Source organism: Onychostoma macrolepis, chromosome 21, assembly GCF_012432095.1.
Source record: "Onychostoma macrolepis isolate SWU-2019 chromosome 21, ASM1243209v1, whole genome shotgun sequence".
NCBI classification, from domain to species: domain Eukaryota; kingdom Metazoa; phylum Chordata; class Actinopteri; order Cypriniformes; family Cyprinidae; genus Onychostoma; species Onychostoma macrolepis.
The window spans coordinates 13,981,357-14,002,644 of NC_081175.1; the positions used below are offsets into that span (position 1 = coordinate 13,981,357).

Genomic DNA, 21,288 nt, shown 5'->3' on the forward strand with positions numbered 1-21,288 from the left:
TTTTTATTTTTTATTTTTTTATTTAATTAATTATTAGCTTGTCATTAAACTTACAACCCTCCTGCAGTTCCTTTACAAACCCCAGTTTGGGAAACATTGACGTAATCTACGTAATGTTGACGTAATGTAATATTTGATAAATTAACTTTGTGTTGTTAATTACAATGAATAGAAAAAAAACATTTCTTACTCTTTTTATTTTACGGTATGGTACAAGATTATCCTATTTAAATCAATGTGAGAAATGAGTTAGGTCAAAAGTAATCTAAAAGTAAAATGTGTAATGTAATGGATTACGTTACTAACTACAATTTTTGTCATGTAATTTGGAATCAGTAACTGAAAACAATTTGTAAGTGATCTACCCAGCTCTGTATATATTTATTGTTGACTTATTTTTTTAATTTATTTTATTTAGTAATTATCATGTACCATATGTATTTCACATATCAGTGTGAAATGGAGAAATTTACCTGCTATGAAATGATGAATAATGAAAGCACTCTTTACCAACAAGTACACTTTTGAAAATGGCCTAAACAAAAGCATATTTGAACAACTTTCCTAAAGGATGTTGGAAATGCTAAATCTAACTTTACCACTGATTTTTAGCCCATCATCCCTCCCAGCCCCAGCAGCAGTGTGGCCACACCGTCCAGCACCCTCAGCACCCCATCCAGACGGGACAGCTGCGCTCTACAGGACCTCTACATCCCCCCTCCCCCAGACGAGCCATACACACCCAGGTACAGTATTACAATATACACAGATGCACACTATATATATGTATGACTATGTATGAAACACCTCAATGTGCACATTTTGAGGACAGTACAAAAGTTTTCAAAAAAAATTGAAAGAAATGTCTGATGCTCACCAAGTAATTAATTTGATCAAAAAGTTAAAAAGTAATATTATGAAATAATCTCATTTAAAATAACTGTTTTCTGTTTGAATTAGTGCTGTCAAATGATTAATCACGATTAATCGCATCCAAAATAAAGGTTTTGTTTACAAAATATATGTGTGTGTACTGTATATATTTATTATGTATATAATACATGTATATAATACATGTACACACACATGTATTTTGAATGCGATTAATCGTTTGACAGCACTAATTTGAATATATTTTACAATGTAATTCATTCCTGTGATCCAAAGCTGAATTTTCAGCAGCAATTTCTCCACTCTTCAGTGTCACATAATTCTTCGGTAATCACTCTACAGTAAAATGCTGATTTGATGCTCAAGAAACATTCCTTATTATTATCAATGTTAAAAACAGTTGTGCTCCTTAATATTTTTGTGGAAACCGTGATGCATTCATTTCCAGGATTCTTTGATAAATAGAAGTTCAAATTAACAATTAACATTTTAAAAGTCTTTACTGTCACTTTTAATTAATTTGTTTCATGCCTGCTTAATAACATTTTTAATATTTAAAAAAAAAAATTAGACTTTTGATGATAGACTTTTTCAATTGAAGCCATACAGAGCAAAATATCATAACACCATTTGGAGGTGGATCCTTTTGGTTGAACCAATTAGCAAAAACACTAACTGCATTATAACACTGTGGTGGTGATGTTTGCACCGGAATCCATTTTTCTTTAGGAATGGTCAAAATCTAGTTCACATTCAAGAATTGTGGTATAGAAGATTATAATAGATTTCTCTTACCATTACGCAGAGATGACATGGGAAATCTGACCAGCAACTGCCAGCAGGCCGCTAAGGGTTCTGATTCGCCCAACTCCTACCTGGATCAGGAGTGCCGGAGGCGATTCCCACTGCTGGATGAGGATGCGGTCCTGTACTGTTACGAGTATGATCAGAATCAGGGCCCTCCACCCGTACGCAGGGACAGCACTCCTACATATGGTACATGCTTTCATACATGATGATATTCAGTCTTTCCAGGCTGTTTTTATCTGCAACACAGTATATACTGTATACAAAGAAGTATATTACATTAAATTGGCCATAAGTCATTGTAAACATAACAATCAAGCTACACTTAATCTTCTACTCCTGGCCCAGAATGTGTATGGTGTTGTAAAGGATTATTTAATTTTGTTTTCGATTTCTCTGTGCTTGTGTACTAGGGCGGCTGAGGCCTATTTCTATGCCTGTAGAATATAACTGGGTTGGAGACTATGAAGATCCCGCCAAGCTGAAGAAAGAGATCAGAAGAGGTGTGTATGTGTGTGTTTGTATGTGGGTGGATAGATTGAGGAGGATGTCGTTTTGATATCTTTTCCTCAGGTTACACTGAACCAAAAATGTAATCACTTTAGCCCTGACCACTAATGTTGGCACATTTTAAAGTCTTTGGACATTGCGCTCAGATTGTCCCCATCTCCCCTATATTTACCTAATTTGTGCTGGGATCGGTCTGCCAGTATCTCGCTGGCTCTTTGTTTGAGATTTTGGGATTTTTTGGTTTTGCATTGCCATGGTAACTCCAACATAGAGGTCTTGCCAAGATGCTGGCTTCTCATTGGTTGAGGCCAGGCTCTGTTGCTGAAGGAGTGGGAGCAGAGAGAATGCTTTCTTTAGTCACGCTGGCAGAATTTATATCAAATTTGTACATGTGCAACACAGCATCTTTCAGCCATATTCTTTGATCATGAGATCCCTGAATAATTCGATTTCAACTCTAACCATTACATTATTTAAAAGGAAGAATCAAAACTGCTCTATTAAATTTTAAAAACAGACAGTTCATTGAAAATGTGCTTTGTCCTATTTTACAATCAGCATACTGTAGTTTCATAATCCCACATGTTTATTAACAGAAAACTCCCTGCTGCGATATGTGAGTGAGGACAAGGCGGGAACAGAGGAGTACCACACTGGACGTCGCAGCAGTCGGCGTAGTAGAAGGAAGAGTGAGAAAGGTGGAAGCCCCGCCCACTATGCCCTAGTCCCCACCCTTCAGATGGACATGCTGCAGCAGGACTCGCTGGCCACACCCACATCTGAAACCTCATCTGTCTATCTTGTGAGTGTACTGAAGACAATGAATAAATTACTGTATTAATGTATAAATCATTTAAGATTAAGGGATGCAGCATGAAATGATTTTATTTACTATCTATTTGTATTTATTTACTATCTTTCAGACATTTGATCGATCGTCCATGCTTTCCCGGTCAAAGAAAGTAAAGTTAAGAGGTAAGATGCCGAATGTTAAATTCTGCTAGTATTTGCAGGCAAAGAAAACTTTCTGGTAAACATTTCAGATCTGGATCTCTGTCTGGCATGTAGTTATTAAATTAAATTGCTTGGCACATTAAATTTTAATCAAATTATTTTTGTGTTTTTTTCCAAGAAATGATATTTAGTCATTCTTCAAATGAGAAATAAGACATTTGTGTTCAGTAGGTTTTGCTTTCAGATAATCTATCTCAAATATATTTCTTTTTAAAGCAGAAATTAGGCAGAATAAAGCAATCTATTTCTAATATATTTCAGTAAAGTATTTTTGACAAAATTAGTAAATGATTACAAGATAGATAGAAAGTTCAAAAGATATACATACATACATACTGTACACATTTTATTTATAAATGTAAAGTATGTTATGTAAAAATTTAATTTTAAAGCCATTTATACTAAAATGATTCATTTTAAGAATTGTTTTCAGAATTTTTCCCTTTTTTATCTTTCCTCAAAATACTGATTGAGAAAGGATTTTTTTTTTTTTGCAGTGCAGTGCAGTTATTTCTTTCCTACACAAATCCAATCACACATTCTCACTCCGAGTAATTACTATGTCAAGACATTTCTCTGCCATTATATGGCAGTACATCAAAAAGCCACTGTTTTGATACTATTCCTGCCAGTCCTTTCATTTATATTGCCCACGCTGACGTCTCTGCTCTCTCTCTCTCTTTGTCCTTCTCAGCTGGATCCCTGCCCTCCATTAGTAAGCGGCGAATCTCCTGCAGGGACTTGGGTCAGGGTGATTGTGAGGGCTGGCTCTGGAAGAAGAAGGATGCAAAGAGTTACTTCTCTCAGAAATGGAAGAAGTACTGGGTTGTGCTGAAAGATGCCTGCCTATATTGGTACACCAATGAAGAGGTGAGGGCATGAGGTCATTAATCTGCATGATGAAATGCCACAGCACAAAATGACCCATTAGGCTGCCTACATAAACTCCCTGCTTCATCAGTATATCTCAGTTTCTCATCTCTGTTCTTTCTCAGGATGAGAAAGCAGAGGGCTTCGTCAGCCTGCCTGAGTTCAACATCGATCAGGCCAACGAATGTCGCAAAAAGTTGTGAGTATAGTAGAATAAAATAAAAAAGCTTTAGTGCAGCTTTTCATACAATGCTGAGCTTGTATCTCTTGCCTGTTTTCAGTGCTTTTAAGGCTTGCCATCCTAAAATCAAAAGCTTCTACTTTGCGGCGGACAATATGGATGATATGAATAGGTAAGATGAAAAGAAATATTCCAACATGCCATAGAAACAAAAGAGACTCATAATGTAATCTGAAACATTGTCAATTCCTCATGAATGCTCTAGTCAGGCTCCCGAATCTCATTTAATGTTCCATGAGCTGATCAAAGCTACTAATTTTAGCGACATCCCGAAAGACTCAGCTCGGCATTTCAGCAGTGAGAAGAACTCCCCAGGTAACTTTTTTTTAATTTTTATGTTTGCTCGCAGGTGGCTCAGTCGACTGAACATGGCGGCAACAGCTCACACGGAGCAGAAGAGGATTCGACAGGATCATGGTGAGAAGATGCCTTCATGCTCCGCTAAGCCTGTCGGATCAATTATTCTCCCACTATGACTTTGTGTGGTCTGGTCTGCACGTCCTATAAATATATGCATATCAAGTACAACATGTTGGATGCATGAATGTGGCATTTGAGTGTAAAAAGAGTCATTTATGTTTATTTGTCAGTATATTTTATTCTTAATAAATACTAAAACGATACAAACACAAACATCTTTTAAATAAATTGCTGTTTTCCACAGCCTTCAAATGTCATTATTCTTGGACTCCTCATGTGTTTAATGGATATTTGCTGTCGTTTTCTCAGACTACTGGAGCGAGAGCGACCATGAAGACGCTGATCACATGTCCTCAACACCCAAACAGGATAGCCCTCCACCTCCATATGACACTTACCCTCACTCCACCTCAGTAAGTCTTGTCTTTCTTTCTTTTGTGTTGCCTGGGTTCCTGTGTTCAGACTGTGTGAATTCTTGCTGATTATTAAGTGTTACTCGTGTCATATTGGATACTCTTGAGTCCTCCTCGCTCCATGCTAAATCATGTCTCCCTAAACTACTGTTTAAAAGTTTAAAATACTTGTAATGTTTTTGAAAGAAAAACATTTATATGCTCACCAAGTGTGCATCTATTTGATGAAAAATACATTAATATGAAATATTATTATAATTTAAAATAACTCTAAAATAACTATTTGAATATATTTTAAAATATAATTCATTCCTGTGATGGCAAAACTGAATTTTCAGCATCCATTACTCCAGTCTTGTCTGTCACATGACCCTTCAGAAATCATTCTAATGCTCATTTAGTGCTCAAGAAACATTTCTTCTTATTATCAGTGTTGAAAACAGTTGTGCTGCTTAATATTTTTGAGAAAACCTTGATGTACTTTAATTCTTCAGTGAATAAAAAGTTCAAAAGAGCAGCAGTTATTTAAAATAGGAATCATTTGTAACATTATAAATGCCTTTACTGTAATTTTTGATCAATTTAATACACCCTTGCTGAATAAAAGTTTTAATTTCTTTAAAAAAAATGAGTGACCCCAAACCTTTGAACAGTAGTGCATTCTGTATAAATAAAACTAAGACTGAAGGAAACAAATGAGGTGAAACAATGCAGAAAGACAAGAGAAGGGCAGAGAGGGAGGGAGAGCAGGATGAAGAATGAGGTGTGAAGGGGTGGAGAGAATGGAGATGAAGGACACATTAATTATTTAGACTCAAGGGGTGATTGTGGCCGCTGTAAATTCATAGTCAAAAGGCACTTTTTTTAAAGAGGACCTCTGTAATCTTTATGAAGGAGACACAGATCAGTCCCATAATCCTACGAGGGAGAGTTGTGTGTGCGTAATGTGTTTCTGTCTCAGATCGTTCCATTCAGGCAGAGCATAACTAAGGGTGACAGCAGTGAGCTTGTAAAAGAGGAAAATGGAAAACAGGGATATAAATGCCCCTCTTGTTATAGTTGTCCTTCGTTCTGGATTTATGCTTCTTGTTGCACCAACGTCTAAGTCGTAAATATACCAACTAAAAGGACCTTGCATGATGTTGATTCCAGGCAAGTCCATTCCAGGAGTCCCAACACATCCGCCCACCCTCCACGGAGACCATCCAGTCCCGCTCCCCGCTCTCCGAGACACATGGGGGCAGCGTGAGCAGCGCAAGCTCCCCTGGCAGAAAGTCTGCCAGCCAGCGGCGTTCATGGCAGGACCTCATCGAGACGCCCCTCACCAGCTCAGGCCTCCATTTCCTGCAGACTCTGCCATTGGACGACTCCGTGTTCATCGATCCCAGTCGAGGCGTGCCTGTGGAGCTCCGCCGCCAGTCGACGCTCCCCGCCCAGCACGGGCTGCCACCAGAACACTACGTCCCGCCCATCACGCCCACCCAGCCCAGCCAAAAGCCCATCACAGCTTTAGGAAGAGGAGAAGGATTAGAAGGTGGTGGAGTAGGAAGCAAGCACCGCAGTTTCACCTTGCCCCGTGACAGTGGTCTTCATGCCATCCTGGCTGCCAGCAGTGCAGCTGAACACGCAGATGCACAGCTCTACCACCTGGGCCGGGCCCATGCCAGAGACACAGGTCAGGAAACTGAGAACTCGTGAGAAGTGTGTGTTTCTAACTGTGCCTACATATGCAGAGGCAAGTTAGTGGGCGAGTTAGCATGTGTAGGCAAAGGTATGTGAGTCATGTTTTAAAGGTGTGCCTGCTTATCATGATTTCCCTTCAGTTTCAAACATGTTTTTAATAGTAGTAAACCAATATGCATTTTGAATACATTTTATGAATATAATAATTAAAAAAAACATATATATTTGTTGTTGTTATTATTATTATTATGTAAATATTCATAATATTTGAACACTAAATATTTTCAGATTATTATTATAACTACTGTAAATAAGATAACAATACTGCAATTATTTTTAATTAATATTCAGAATTAGTTTTAGTTCTGATTAATATTTATAATAATAATAATAGTTTTTGTAAATCATTTCTAATGATTAATAATTAATTTGATGCTGATTATTTTAACATTATTTTAAACCTTATTTTTATTCAGTATTTAAATTTTAGAATTTTATAATAATAATAATAATAATAGTAGTAGTAGTAGTAGTGTGGAATTTTATTCATCTTTTAATAATGATCAACTAAAATACATTTTGATTAAATTTTATAAATATTTTAATAATCATAATAATAATTTTATTAATAGATAATCTGATACCGATTATTTTAACATTATTCTAAACCTTATTTTTATTCAGTATTAATATTTTAGCATAATAATAACAATAATATTAATAATGTTATTCATATATGTTTATATATTAAAAATATATTATTATCATTATTATTTGTATTTTTATATATTGTTTTTTTTTACATTATATTTATGCAAAGTTTTTATGTGCGTATGGAAAATTGTTTTCATCTTTGTTTTGCGCAACTTGTAAATGTTTAGCTTTACATTTCTTATCTAAAAAATAAGTAATTGATTTTGCCTGTGAATGCTTTTGTTGGATCAGTGTAAAATATTGTTGGTGAAATATTGATTGATTTGTATTTTTTTTAAAACAAATTTTGTGTATGCTATAGAATCACTTCTGTAGTTTTGAGAATGGCTTGATAGCAAGCTGACAATATCTGTACTCATCGTAATATTGTCTTTTATTAGGTGTCATGATAGATTTATTTATTTTTTTGCTAAATGTTATGTTAGAGGATGCTGCATTTTGCTTCAGCGCTTCAGTTATCTGTATCGTAGCCTGTAATGATGAACATATTGCTGCTTGATTCAGATGCACTGTAGCTGCAAATCTCAGCTGAATACCCATCTCCCTTAAGACCTCCAATAGCCTCATATTAGGTGCAGCCCTTCTAATCCAACGTGACAGCTCTCATCCCTGTCTATCCTTTTTCATCCCTCCTTTCTGTTCCACACATTCACTGTTCCTCAGAACTATACTGTGCCTCAAAGCACACGAGGAGGAGTCCCTTCAGTCCGTGTTAATGTCGTCTCAGGATGGAACGGAGGAATGTGGCTTAGGGCCATTCTCTCTCTCTTTCTTGCACACTGGGATCCCTTATAGTTATTCTAACATGTAATTCCCTAATGAGAACAGCTAATATGATAATTACAATTCTGCTGTGTTATACTATAGCAAGGGACAGAGCTGAGAATCCCTGTTATAGGCTATATGTAAATGGATTTTAAACCTAGCCTATAATGACATGCATACAGTACCATATTAATATATTTACATGCTTTATGATAATTATTTAAATAACCACTATTGATACCATTACAAAACCATTCGTTTTAAAGTTAAGTTGCATGTAATAATTCTGGTGTATTGCATTGTAAGTACCTCTTCACCGCCCTCTGTAGGTCCCGAGCGGGAGCGCAGGCACCAGGCTGACTCATTGGGGGATTTGTACAGGGCTCTGGAGAGGACTAGTCTATCGCCTGTCAATGAGCACAGGTCCTCTTCTCGATTAGAGTACAAGCGATCATTCGTCCGCCGCTGCAATGATCCGTTACTCAATGAAAAGCTGCACCGCCTGCGGATCCTTCAAAACTCATTCAAGGTACAGCTTTCATCAATTCACGTCCTGGTTTACTGCTTAAGCAACCTGATCACAAAAAAAACGTAGTTCATAGCATAAGATAAGATGTAGTTAGTTTAGTGATTGTGTTTTTAAATCCCAAAATCTTAACCTAATATTTAGACACATTAAATTCAGGGTTTTTTTTTTAAAGCCGTCTCTTTTGCTCACCAAGGCTGCATTTATTTGATCGAAAATACAGTAAAAACAGTAATATTGTGAAATATTATTTCAATTTAAAGTAACTGTTTTCTATTTTAATATATTCATTAAAATGTAATTTATTCCTGTGACTGAAAACTGAATTTTCAGCATCACTACTCCAGTCTTCAGTGTCACATGATCCTTCAGAAATCATTCTAATATGCTGATTTGGTTCTCAAATCATAATTTTTTAATGATTTTTTGGATAGAAAGTTTAAATAAACATTTTAAGTAGAAATCTTTTCTAACATTATAAATGTCTTTACTGTCACTTTTGAGCAGTTAACTGTATTTTTTTTTATAAACCAATCACTGTCTGAACTTATTTAATGTATTATGAAAAAAAGTGAATTAAGAATGAATAATAGAACAGTGTATTTCAGAAACTACCCATAACATAGATTAATAAATGTTGTTAAAATGTTGTTCATTCTTCATGATATCTAATGCATTAACTAATTTTTAACTTTAACTAAACAAATTAAACCATTTCGTAAAGCGTTCCCAGTTTTTTAACATCCAGACATCCACAGAAAAAGGATGTCTATTTGATTTTCAAAGTTGCATGTACATTAGAATGACATAATATTCAGTTTAAAGCAAGTGATCTTCAGTGGGTGAAATTTAATTAAACGGACATTTTTTAAAACTTTATAATCAAAGATGCAAATATTTTTTTGAAAGATGCCATGAAGCTTCTGCTCGGCAGCTTTAAATGCACTACATTTCTTCTTATGTTTACCAGAGGCATTTTTGGCCATAACTTTCACATCAAAAAAAACTAGCCTGTCTGTGTTTCAGCTTTGAAAAAACTTCTTTGTTTTATGTCTTATGATCATAGACGTGTTGCATAATTTAATACACATCATTAAACGTGGTGTCTTGTTTTGACAGGACATCCCTCTTCAAGAGGCAGAGACTAAGATCATCCATCGGGATGTGTAGCCAGAGAAACAGAGAACACAGCAGGGCACAGCACCAGTCATTTCAGCCATATCTGCTAAAAAAAGATCCGCTCTCTTTCCCTGGAGGGCTCATCTTAGTCGCTTTTATCAAACATCTACGTCTTTCCTAAGGAATATTTCTCACTCTTTTACTCTGTTGCAGCATTCATGAATTTCCTCTCGTTGCACTCACTTTCTTTGCTTTATGTTATTGCACATGGTAATATCTGCATTATTTTGTATGTAAAGTTATTTTCTCTTGAATTATTTGTGTTCGTAATAATGACTTTGGCCTCTCTCTGGGACCAAATAACTGCACTTCCAATAAACTCTACCCTACAGTAGTCTCTCATGACTGAAAGAGAAAAAAACACAGGGATAAAAGAATAAAACTACTGATATAGAAATTATTTTGTTCTAAATCTGATTTGCATGGCCATTGTCTAGTCAATAGATTTCCTGTCTGTGATGTGTCTTAACTGAGAGTGTTAATTCCAGCTTCACTGAAACTAACATTTTTCAATGGTAAATGTAACTATGAGTGTAAGAGCAGGATTGACAGGATGCAATGATTGCGTGTCTGTGTTCGGGTGAGTGTCGAAAGCCTAGGTTTGTTGTATATAATGTATGTTGTAATATTCTGACCGTTTGCACCCTAGCAGCAAGGTTCTTGCAATAATGTTGAACTAAAACAATTAATTAGTTTAACACTGTCTATTTTTGTAAGCATGATATTTATTGAGATGTTTGTACATTGTTTTGTATGCTCAACTATGTGTTATCTGAAGATAACTGCAAGCGTAAATTCCTTTTCATGTGTTCCTGAAAGATCTTTAACAAAATGAAACTTTCATGTGAAAGCACCAGTGTTCTAGTATCTCCAAAAAAGTAATTTTATCAATAAATTGTTTGATGTTTTGACATTATTTTAAGTACCAGTTTGACTTGTTTGGTATCCAGTGTGTGAAATTTTGTATTTACTTCTTGGAGGGTTGGGCCATCAGAACAGTCCAATGGATTCAGTTGGTATTTCTAAATTATAGATGACAGTTTTTCACAATGTGTATTATCACTGACTGAAAAACCGTCTGAAAATCATATGAAGCTGATATAGCCTTACTGATGATGACAGCTGGGCTGTACTTACAGTAACCTATATTTATTCTCTGGTTAGATCCCAGGCACTGCCTATTCTAGGCATTCCATGCACATGGCCATAAACGTGCAACTCATTCTAGTTCAGTTGGCAATTAAAATGCTTGGATTAAGGCCAGCATTATGAGGGAAAAGATAAGGGCTCGTATGAGGGTACTCTTATGGAGAGTGTGGTGAGAGGTTTTCATTAAAATCTGAGTATTGTCTGCCCTTGGATGACACAAACTGAAAACCAGAACTGAACAGCTTTGTTCTGATTAAAGTGAGTGCTCAATCAAAATTACCATGGTACTATCATGTTTTTTTGGACATAATGTTCTTCGAAATATTTCGGAGAACATTAAAAACCCTGATACATTAATATTGTAATCATTCAGTCACATTGTGGTACATCAATACAATAAATATTATGGAATTACTACCATCTGAAACTGCCACAATAAGGAACACAGTCATAATTCTAGTTGTTCCAAATAATCCAATGCTGTATGCTGGAGAAGGCATTTTTATGGTGACTGGATTGCAGCAGAACGAAAATTAACCATGGTTTTATTATGGTAAAAGTGTAGTATTGTAGTTTTTATTTATTTTTTTTATTTTTTTTTTGTAGTAAAATCATGGTTAGTAGGGGTAGGCTACACAAATATCCTACACGTGTGAAACCGGGTTTGGGTGCTTCAGGGCAACTCTACAAACGAATCGATGTTATTGAACGAATCATTAGTGTTCACTACTGTGCACGGAATCGTTCGTCGCCTACAAGGCCACATTCAGATGAGTTATTGTAGCTTTACGTTTCAGTTTTCAGTTAACGGCATGATAACTGTACTGTCAACGCTCTTTCAGTCCGAATAACCGAATTGATTCGCTTAGTGAATCTTTCTCGTTCACAAGAAAGAGGCAGAAAGAGGATAATTATTAATCCCACATAATAGGCTAAACGCAATTAAAATTACATTAAGGGCGGTATTGTTTTTCAGTTTTTCAAAATGACTTTTGCAGTTGATTAAGTCCCAACAGATGACAAAATGAATTAAAAATATATCTGCTTGTCTGTGAGAGATATTTGTTTCGGTCAAGATTGAATCGAGTAAAATGACTCATTCAAAATTCTATGACTCATTCACTTTTGCCGCCACCTATAATGCAGAAAGGCCCACTTGAAAAAGTTATTGAACAAAACTGGAAATTATCACATACATAAAGTAACAAATATGTAAATTATACTGAATATTAGTTTTTTCACTAATCTATTAGATTATTGTGTGTAAATGGACGTACCCACTAACAATTTTTGGTTCCCAAAACGTTCTGGGAATGTTATTTTTGGTTATAAAAACAAAACCTAGAAATAATTTTCGAGGACTTTCTGTGTATACTGAAGAAGGTTCTCTTTAAATTGTCACATAGCCTACACGACCTTGGATGGTTAGCTTTGATTTACGAAAAAAGACCGTTCCCAGGACATTCTGATTAATGGGAACGTTCTATCTTTGCTGGGTATTGTTCTGTACCAATTAAAAGAGTCGCCTATTGAACGAATCTCTGTGAAGAAAGGATTCAAAAGATTCGATTCGCTGAGATGAATCAACCTCCCCAGCACTACCACCCACTTCCGAGCTCGAGTGAGTCGGAGACAGACAGAGCTCACACAACACACACCTCCCTCCCTCCGGCGTGACCGCTCTCTCGCTCACCACAGACTCTCCACCGATTCACCACCGGCTGCCTCATCTAGGCATGGCAGACGGCTTTACCCCATCATGGCAGTGCTACATTACACCCTTGACTTCAAGCTCCGTGCGCCAGGTAAATGTGAGTGAAATGAATGAAGGGGGCGAGAGCTCGTGTTGCACTGCAGACGTGCGGGCCTCCCCGCTACTGCTCTGTAAGCGATTTATTGTCTCTATAATAGCGGCGAGGCTGCAGTCGCTCTGTTGCATTGCCGAGACGGCCACGGGATGCATGTGTTATTGCAATCGAGCGTATGGCTTCTTTTGTTGTGCACGTCCTCCTGACGTTTGCTCTGATCAATGACCTTCTAGGGGGTAGCATAGCGGTGTTAGCGGAGGCTAATGTCGGCTGTGTTTCTTGCATTTGAATGAAGCTCATATATGAACGTATATATGCCCTCGCAGTCGAACTAACAGAAACATTTCCTGTTACATATTACCTATTGTTACGAATGCGCAGCGCGCAACTCCGTTGGCTACTAACTTACTCCTGTGTATGTGACACACATTTTTGAATAAGGAGTGTTTTTCTGTATGTTGGCAAGCTCTGAAAGTCTCTCACCTCTTATGACAGTCGTGCCTCTTTTTCACTGGCTAATAATATCGCAAGCCGATAAGATGAGTAGTCCATACTTGCACACTGCAGCGATCATACTTCGATATTACACACAAACATGCCTTATCTGATTTAGTGAGCACGGATGCAGACTATCACGTGCTATGTGTTTAGATTTTTATATTAGATAAATGCATTGCTGCATATCCGTATGTTACAATTCTACCCTACGTTATACAGTAGAATCGATAGGAAATCAATACGGATTGACTTGTTTGGGTAGATGTGCGTAACTAGGTTAAAATTGATTGTTTTGCAAGATATCCTTTTATTTAAGAGCAATTTGAATCCCGCGATTAAATTTAATGTACAAAAACAGACCCAAATGAAGAACTATATGCAATAAAATTGGCTTTAGAGTTAGTCATCTTCATTGAAAAGCTTGGAGGATAAAGTAATCTGTCTGTTTTCCCTCACTTTTTAGCTGATGTCTCTGCGACTGTGCGTGGCCTGCAGTCTATATTTCAAGAGCAGGAAATGACAGAGAACGTCCACGACTCAGAGGGACACGGATATCTGGCAACCTTTGTCGGCAAGAATGGCAGGTGAGCACTTTTGCCTCTTTAGCGAGATGGCACAGTATGCAATAATTGTTCAACAAGTTTTGTTTTGCTGAAAGGGGGAGGGATCTGAATTTGAATGACTAATGATGAATGATTGACTTCTCATTATATCAAATTTTTTAGCAATGACTCGTAAGCTAGAAAAAAAGCTACCAGTTTCCTTTCCATCAGGCCATTCCGTGGAGCTTTTTCAGTTTTGCTCTGTAACAGCTAAGCATAATGTTAAAGCTAACTGACAATAATGATGCCTGACCACACAAACGCCCCACTGAAAACACCAGGTGTGCTCCTGTGTTCAGACACTCTTTAGGATGACCATTGATTGGCCAGTTAAGTGCATCCTCTGTGCAACAAAGGAAAGCATTTAGAAGAGCGCAGGGTCATTTTAGTGGCTTTGTGCATCTGATCTAAAGGCTTTGGCACTCACTTCCTGTTTTGTGTGTGACTCGCTGTAAACACAGCTGTTGGGGCTTTGTGTAGGCTTAAGCTGGGATGAATCTGGCCTGAGCGCCGCATATCACTTTTTGGTTTTTGACTGCAGTTTTGAGGTTTTAATTGTGCTTCGTTTTTTTTGTTTTTTGTTTTGTTTTTTTTTCCTTGTGATCAGGTTTGCCATCTTACGAATGCACTCCCATGGTCTGGTGACCTTTGACCTGCAGTGTTTTGAAGGGGATGATGTATCGCAAGTAGACAATGTGAGTTAACAGAACTGATAGAGATACTAGGGATGCTTGATAACTTAATGTCAATCTTAAAGGGATAGTTCACCCCAAAACTGAAAATTCTGTCATTAATTACTCACACTCATGTCGTTCCAAACCTGTAAGACCTTCGTTCATCTTCGGAACACAAATTAAGATATTTTTGATGAACTCTCATGAATGGCGGCGGACAGTTACACGGAAGAGAAGAAATTGTTGAATAAAGTCGTTATTTCTGTTTTCTTTGCGCACAAAAAGTATTCTCGTAGCTTCATAAAATTAAGGTTGAACCACTGATGTCACATGGACTAGTTTAACGAAGTCTGTACTACTTTTCTGGGCCTTGAATGTGTCAGTTGTGTTGCTGTCTATGGAGGCTCAGAAAGCTTTTGGATTTCATCAGAAATATCTTAATTTGTGTTCCGAAGATGAAGGTCTTACGGGTTTGGAACGACATGACAGAATTTAAATTTTTGGATGAACAATTAAAATGGTTACATTTATTCTTAAGCAAATCTCACAATGAATGTCAAATGTCATATATTTCCAATCATACCATAAAGTCAATGTTTATATACCATCATTCAAAACATTTGTGGTTTTTTTGTTTTTTTTAATGTTTTGGAAAGAAGTCTCTTGGTTGATTGCGATTTTCACTTTTTTAACATTAGTTAGTGTGTAATGTTGCTGTTTGAGCATAAACAATATCTGCAAAGTTGCGGCGCTGAAAGTTCAGTGCAAACGGAGATATTGTCTTTTAAAATTCTGGCAGTTTAATGCCTACAAAAACGGCTCGTAGGGACTACAACGAGTTACTTCCCGGGTCCATTACGTCACAAACCCAGATAAACCCCACCCCCCGGGAACACGCAACGAAGAGGGCGAGGCCATGCTGCGCTGCTTTTTTAGAGAAGAGGAAGAAAACTAGGGGTGTACGTAAAAGTTTATTCGTATATGAATCGCGATTCTGTCTTCTAATGATTCTCATGGATTCACAAGTTTCAAAATCAGTGTTCTAAAGCAGCAGTTCTCAATCCTGTTCCTCGCGTCTCTGCATCTCTCTCTCTCTCTCTCTCTCTCTCTCTCATTCATCGTCAGATCAGCTCCAACAAACTATTCCAATTATACACTTATTTTCACATAGCAATGAGAAGTGTTATACATGGACGTGTGTGCGGTTGCTGTGCTGTATTAAAGCTTTGATCAGGATAAAACTGTATATTAAAAGCTAACAGAAGTAGCACTTACAAATAACAGAGTATCTAAAAGTATGAACCAACAAACAACCATTAATATCCTCTGCGTCTCAATCGGGCTCAAATTGATAAGCAATATAGACGACGCCATTGTTTACAATACAACTGGAGCACATGCCGCTGAGGTGAGGGGCGTTTAAACATGCACTAGAGGTGGTTTGACCAATCACAACACACTGAGCCAGCTGACCAATCTGAGCCTATTGCGTATTTCTGAGGGAGGGGCTTATTAAAACCAGGAAATATTTGGGGCGTTTATCAGAGAAGGGACAGAGCAGTGTAGAATAAAGGTAAATTATGTAAAAATTATGCGTTTTTAAAAAAAAGAAACATGAACACATGTTTGACTGCACCCCATAAACACAATCAAGCCTAGAAAAAAAAAAAAGTCAACCACCCCTTTAAGCTCACTTTGGCTGCATTTATTTGATCAAAGATACAGTAAAAGCAGCAATATTTTGAAATGTTATTACATTTTAAAATAACTGCTTTCTATTTTAAAATATTTAAAATGTAATTTGACTAAATTAAATTAAACTAAACTAAATTTTCAGCGCCATTACTCCAGTTTTCAGTGTCACATGAACCTTCAGAAGTCATTCTAATATGCTGATTTGCTGCTCAAGAAACATTTTTTTTATTAAGATTTGCTGATTTTTTTTTTTTGGTTTGTTTTGATGTATAGAAAGTTACAAACAACAGCATGATCCTAAATCATTCTGAGCGGTTCAACCATTCCAGAATGTTTACTTCCTGTTTCTCTTTATTTAGAAGGTCATAATTAAGACAATGTTTTCTTTGTAGCTACTGAATGCACTGGAGAAGAAATTAAAAGCTCTCCTGGATGGAAATATCCAAAGGATCAAGAGGTATTTTCATTCTGAATCATTTTCCATAAATAAAGCGTCTTCATTGTCCTGTGGAACATTATATTTAGATCTTTTAACTGAATGTTTCCTGTCAGACTCCCTGCGCTGGTTCGAGGCAGTGATGTGGACCGATACTGGCCCACGGCTGATGGCAGGCTGATGGAATATGATATTGATGAAGTTGTGTACGAGAAGGACTCCGCCTACCAGAACATCAAAATTCTGCACTCGCGGCAGTTTGGCAATATACTCATCCTTAATGGGGATGTCAGTAAGTAAAAAGGGTCTTGTTTATTTACTAGTTTTAGGGTTATTGTGTCGTGTGAACATGTGGTAATTTAGTGTGATTGAATGTCAGATCTGGCAGAAAGTGATCTGCCCTACACTCAGGCCATTATGGGCAGCGGCAAAGAGCACTATGCTGGAAAGGAGGTACTAATTCTGGGAGGAGGAGACGGTGGAATCCTCCATGAGGCGGTGAAGCTCAAACCAAAGATGATCACCATGGTTGAGATATCCTTTATGCTTAAATGGAAAACATCTCAGTAATTTCTAACTGTCTGACTAGTTTTTACTTTCCTTAATTGAATATTTACATTGACGAGCTGGTCATTGATGGATGTCGGAAACACATGAGGAAGACATGTGGGAACGTTTTAGATAACTTGAAGGGAGATTGTTATGAGGTAAGGATTGAATTGTCTGTGCAGTGACATTTTATAAGTTAAAGCTCTTATTTATTTCGCCCCCAGTTACCAGCAAAACGTAACTATAAACTTCAGTTCAAGAGTCTGGGATTGGTACGAATTTAGTTTTTTTTTTTTTTTGGGAAAAAGCGCTCACTTATGCTCACTAAAGGTCATTGAACACAGAGTCCAAAATTTTCGTTTGAAATTTTCGCACGTTAAAAAATAAATCGTCTCTCATAAAAATATTCGGATCGAGTTAAATTTTCTGCATTTTTCACATCCATAACAAGCATTTTGAGAGGTATTTTGACAGTTAAGAACCACCGTACAAGCGAATGCCAAAATCCAGAATGGCCACTTACAAGGTGTTCCACTTCGTATCGCAGCACAAAGCACTGTATGACAAACAAAGTACGGAACACAAAGAGACGGATTGGATGGACCCAATATTTCCTCTTTAAAAGAGAAAATGAAAGAGGAAATATTGTGTCCATCCCAGACAGAGGACAACAAAAATTTTTTTGCAACAGATTTATTAATACGCATCGGACTCCGTGTGCAAGGTTTCTGTGCGTGACGAATTTTTAGGATGACGAATACGAAAAAACGCACTCATTGTGCAAGGACCTTTAGACTGCATTTATTTGATCAAAAATACAACGAAATTTAAAAGAACTGTTTTCTATTTGAATATATTTTAAAATGTAATTTATTCCTTTGGCAAAGCTGAATTTTCAGCATCATTACTTCAGTCTTTAGTGTCACATGGTCTTTTAGAAATCATTCTCATTTGCTGATTTGGTGCTCAAGAAACATTACTTACTATTATCAATTTTGAAAACAGTTGTGCTGCTTCACATAGTAGAATACATTTTTGTCACAATTCTCTAATGAATCATGTTAAAAAGAACAGCATTTATTTGAGATAGAAATGTTTTGTCACATTCTAAATGTCTATACTGTCACTTTTGATCAATTTAATGAGTCCTTGCTGTATAAAAGTATAACTTTCTTCCTACTGACCCCAAGCATTTTAACGGTAGTGTTCTATTAGACCGTATTACTCATTCTCACTTATTTGTCCTTTTTTGGCTGTCTCAGGACCATTCAAAAGTTGCTAAACCTATTTGTATGCTTGAAGTTGCAACCCCTTTCCTGCTTTTGAAACAAGTGCAATGTAGACAGTTGAGGGAAATTACCCAAACTCTGGGCAACTGCCAACCTCTTTATGGTTAACAATGACAGTATATTTCCAATAGTGAATATCACTTATATATATATATATATATATATATATATAATTTTTTTTTCTCATTTTCCCCTTTTTTGTTTTAGGTTTTGGTTCAAGATTGCGTTCCCGTTCTTAAAAAGTTTGCCGAGCAAGGGAGGACGTTTGATTACGTCATAAATGACTTGACAGCTGTCCCTATTTCCACAGCACCTGAGGAAGGTTAGTGTACTGTATATGCAGCTACACTTTTCTGACTGAGCTTTACAAGTATTCCAATGTTTAAGTTGATCTGGATTTTTCTATAGATTCAACATGGGAATTCCTGAGACTCATCCTTGACCTCTCCATTAGAGTTCTGCGGCCTGGTGGAAAGTACTTCACACAGGTGAGAGGGGCAATTAGTTCAATTTACTGTCATGTTTAGCTATTTTTCATTCCTATAATATGCTAATATGTTATTTTCTGCCTGTAGGGTAATTGTGTGAATCTGACTGATGCGCTCAGTGAATATGAAAAGCTTTTGGGGAGACTTTCATGCAAAGTGGATTTTTCCAAAGAGGTGGTGTGTGTTCCCTCATATATGGAGCTGTATCCTTTTTAAATTCAGTTCTCTTGTGGTGAAATACATTTATCATGACAATTATGTTAAATGATTTATAATTTTGTTTATAAAAACATTTAATATTTATTTTTAAATTAATTTTTTTTTCTGTCAAACATTTGCTGATTATATAGTTTTGTTTTTTTTATATAATAATTTCAAGATGACTGTAAATTGATAAATGTTTGCTTTAATTTAATTCGTTTTTTCCTTGTTGTCCACTGAAATTTTTGTCAAGGAAACGCTTGAATTGACTGTTCCTTAACATTTTGACTCAGATGGGTGTTTTACACCATCTGGAAGAAGTAATGTCTCTTCCTCCTTCACTCTCTCCTCCAAGTCCTGCCGGAATGTGAAGATTTCCCCCTCACCCTCTGATGCACTGAGGGGAGACGTGCACATATCTCTCCAAGCACTGTTTCTGTTTCTACTGTCCCTTCACGTCCAAAAAATTAACAGCCTGCCTTGTTTTGACATGGCTATTTGCATTTTTGTGTTTTAAATTTCACAGAGCTCCTTGTTTTGTTTGTTTGCCAGTGTTGGTTTGATGTTGTTTGCGTGGAGTCCTCCAGGTAGCGCTGTGGTGCGGTGTGTGAGTGACACTGCTGACGACACTGAAGCCTGGAGGGTGGAGAAGCATCCAGACACATTTCTGACTCCTGCCTTTGAGGATTTGCTCTTATGATTCAGATTTTACAAAGCAATTTGTGTTTTACTGTAGATCCACAGTTTTCTTTTTGTTGGCCTTTGTGTTTGAATTTTTTGCATCCTTTTGTAACTGTGGCTTGAGTGTGATTTGATTCATGGTGCTTCACAGAGAGTTCATTGGCAGTGTTGCATTCTGGGATTTCACTGAATAGTCTATTGAAGCCCCTAAATATGTCTTAAAAGGGAAAAAAGTCATTGCTGTGGCAATTTTCATTCTTGTTTTCTTTTTACTGAACTGTGAATGTTTAGTTTATGATTAGCACAAACTAGGTCCAAAGTAGGTTTCCCTGCTTGATGTTTTTGCAAGGATTTTTTTTTTTTGTTTGTTTGTTTTTTTTCTTATAATGATAAGTTTTTACTGAATGTAGGCCACTTAGATTCACGCCCTTTTATCCATACGGTGCTTCGTTGATATTATTTATTATTTTATTTTATTTTACCATATACCAGTGATCCTGCCCTGAAAAGTAACTTCTGTTAATGAGTGATAATCATCTATTAAAGCAGTTGAGGGGAAAAACATCTAGTCTCTCTTTTTTTTTTTTTTTTTTTTGTCTGTTCTCTGATCCAGTCCTATGAAAATACTATGCACAATTATTATTATAATCATTGTGATTGCTATTTCTCATAGCACTTCACAATCATAACTACCATCAAAACTAATGTCAGTAAAAATAACTGCAATGCAATACGTTAACACTGCTTTGCATTATGAAAAGAAATTGGTTTTCAGTTACAATTTTAACGTCTAATATTTAATAAAATAGAAAGTGAATATAAAATAAAATCAACAGATTTTAATTTAAATAGTTGATTTTTTTTTTACATTTTAAATAAAACAAAATCAAATGATAATATTTATTTTAGAGAAAATAATGGTCACACCAGAAAGCAGATGTTACAATAAAGCTATAAAAGTGGAGGTCAATGATGTCAGAAAAGGTGCACAAATCACTTTTGTGAACGCATTTAGAACGCAGTCCTTTAAAGGGCACTGACGATGATCAATATTTTTTTCAATTATTATTGAAATCAATTATTATTTTTTATTATTACGCTTTAAATGACAAAAACAAAACAGTACGACGATGATCAATATCTCTATCATTATTTGTATTACATTACGTCATATTTTTCAGGCTG

At 36.4% G+C, this 21,288-nt stretch overlaps 2 protein-coding genes and 1 long non-coding RNA gene across 6 annotated transcripts in view; 2 read left to right on the top strand and 1 right to left on the bottom strand.

The window, feature by feature from the left end:
* cnksr2b (connector enhancer of kinase suppressor of Ras 2b) overlaps nucleotides 1-10,949 on the top strand; it is a 38,035-nt gene extending 27,086 nt beyond the window's left edge. For both annotated transcript variants that reach the window (XM_058758166.1, XM_058758167.1), the window contains exons 10-22: nucleotides 613-746; nucleotides 1,697-1,887; nucleotides 2,112-2,201; nucleotides 2,805-3,010; nucleotides 3,132-3,183; nucleotides 3,917-4,092; nucleotides 4,218-4,291; nucleotides 4,374-4,445; nucleotides 4,683-4,750; nucleotides 5,063-5,166; nucleotides 6,319-6,841; nucleotides 8,658-8,857; nucleotides 9,974-10,949. In XM_058758166.1, the coding sequence (XP_058614149.1) occupies nucleotides 613-746; nucleotides 1,697-1,887; nucleotides 2,112-2,201; nucleotides 2,805-3,010; nucleotides 3,132-3,183; nucleotides 3,917-4,092; nucleotides 4,218-4,291; nucleotides 4,374-4,445; nucleotides 4,683-4,750; nucleotides 5,063-5,166; nucleotides 6,319-6,841; nucleotides 8,658-8,857; nucleotides 9,974-10,024 (1,941 nt within the window). In that variant the 3' untranslated portion in view covers nucleotides 10,025-10,949. The remainder of the gene's footprint in view (nucleotides 1-612; nucleotides 747-1,696; nucleotides 1,888-2,111; nucleotides 2,202-2,804; nucleotides 3,011-3,131; nucleotides 3,184-3,916; nucleotides 4,093-4,217; nucleotides 4,292-4,373; nucleotides 4,446-4,682; nucleotides 4,751-5,062; nucleotides 5,167-6,318; nucleotides 6,842-8,657; nucleotides 8,858-9,973) is intronic.
* Nucleotides 3,623-13,599, bottom strand: LOC131528792 (uncharacterized). Its single transcript, XR_009267937.1, has 3 exons — nucleotides 13,474-13,599; nucleotides 8,638-8,902; nucleotides 3,623-3,992 (listed from the first exon to the last, which is right to left on the bottom strand). It is a non-coding gene; the product is annotated as an uncharacterized LOC131528792 (long non-coding RNA).
* On the top strand, nucleotides 12,777-20,020 carry sms (spermine synthase). Of its 3 annotated transcripts, none has more exons than XM_058758171.1 (11): nucleotides 12,777-12,993; nucleotides 13,952-14,072; nucleotides 14,698-14,785; nucleotides 16,852-16,916; nucleotides 17,012-17,187; nucleotides 17,275-17,429; nucleotides 17,513-17,602; nucleotides 18,941-19,055; nucleotides 19,142-19,221; nucleotides 19,309-19,424; nucleotides 19,716-20,020. In XM_058758171.1, exons 1-11 carry the CDS (start codon nucleotides 12,942-12,944, stop codon nucleotides 19,744-19,746), a joined length of 1,089 nt encoding a protein of 362 aa, XP_058614154.1. In that variant the 5' UTR covers nucleotides 12,777-12,941; the 3' UTR covers nucleotides 19,747-20,020. The 3 variants fall into 3 exon arrangements, with proteins under 3 accessions (XP_058614154.1, XP_058614155.1, XP_058614153.1); XM_058758172.1 differs by having other exon boundaries at nucleotides 12,779-12,987; XM_058758170.1 differs by lacking the exon at nucleotides 12,777-12,993 and adding an exon at nucleotides 13,639-13,752.
* Nucleotides 20,021-21,288: the final 1,268 nt, after the last annotated feature.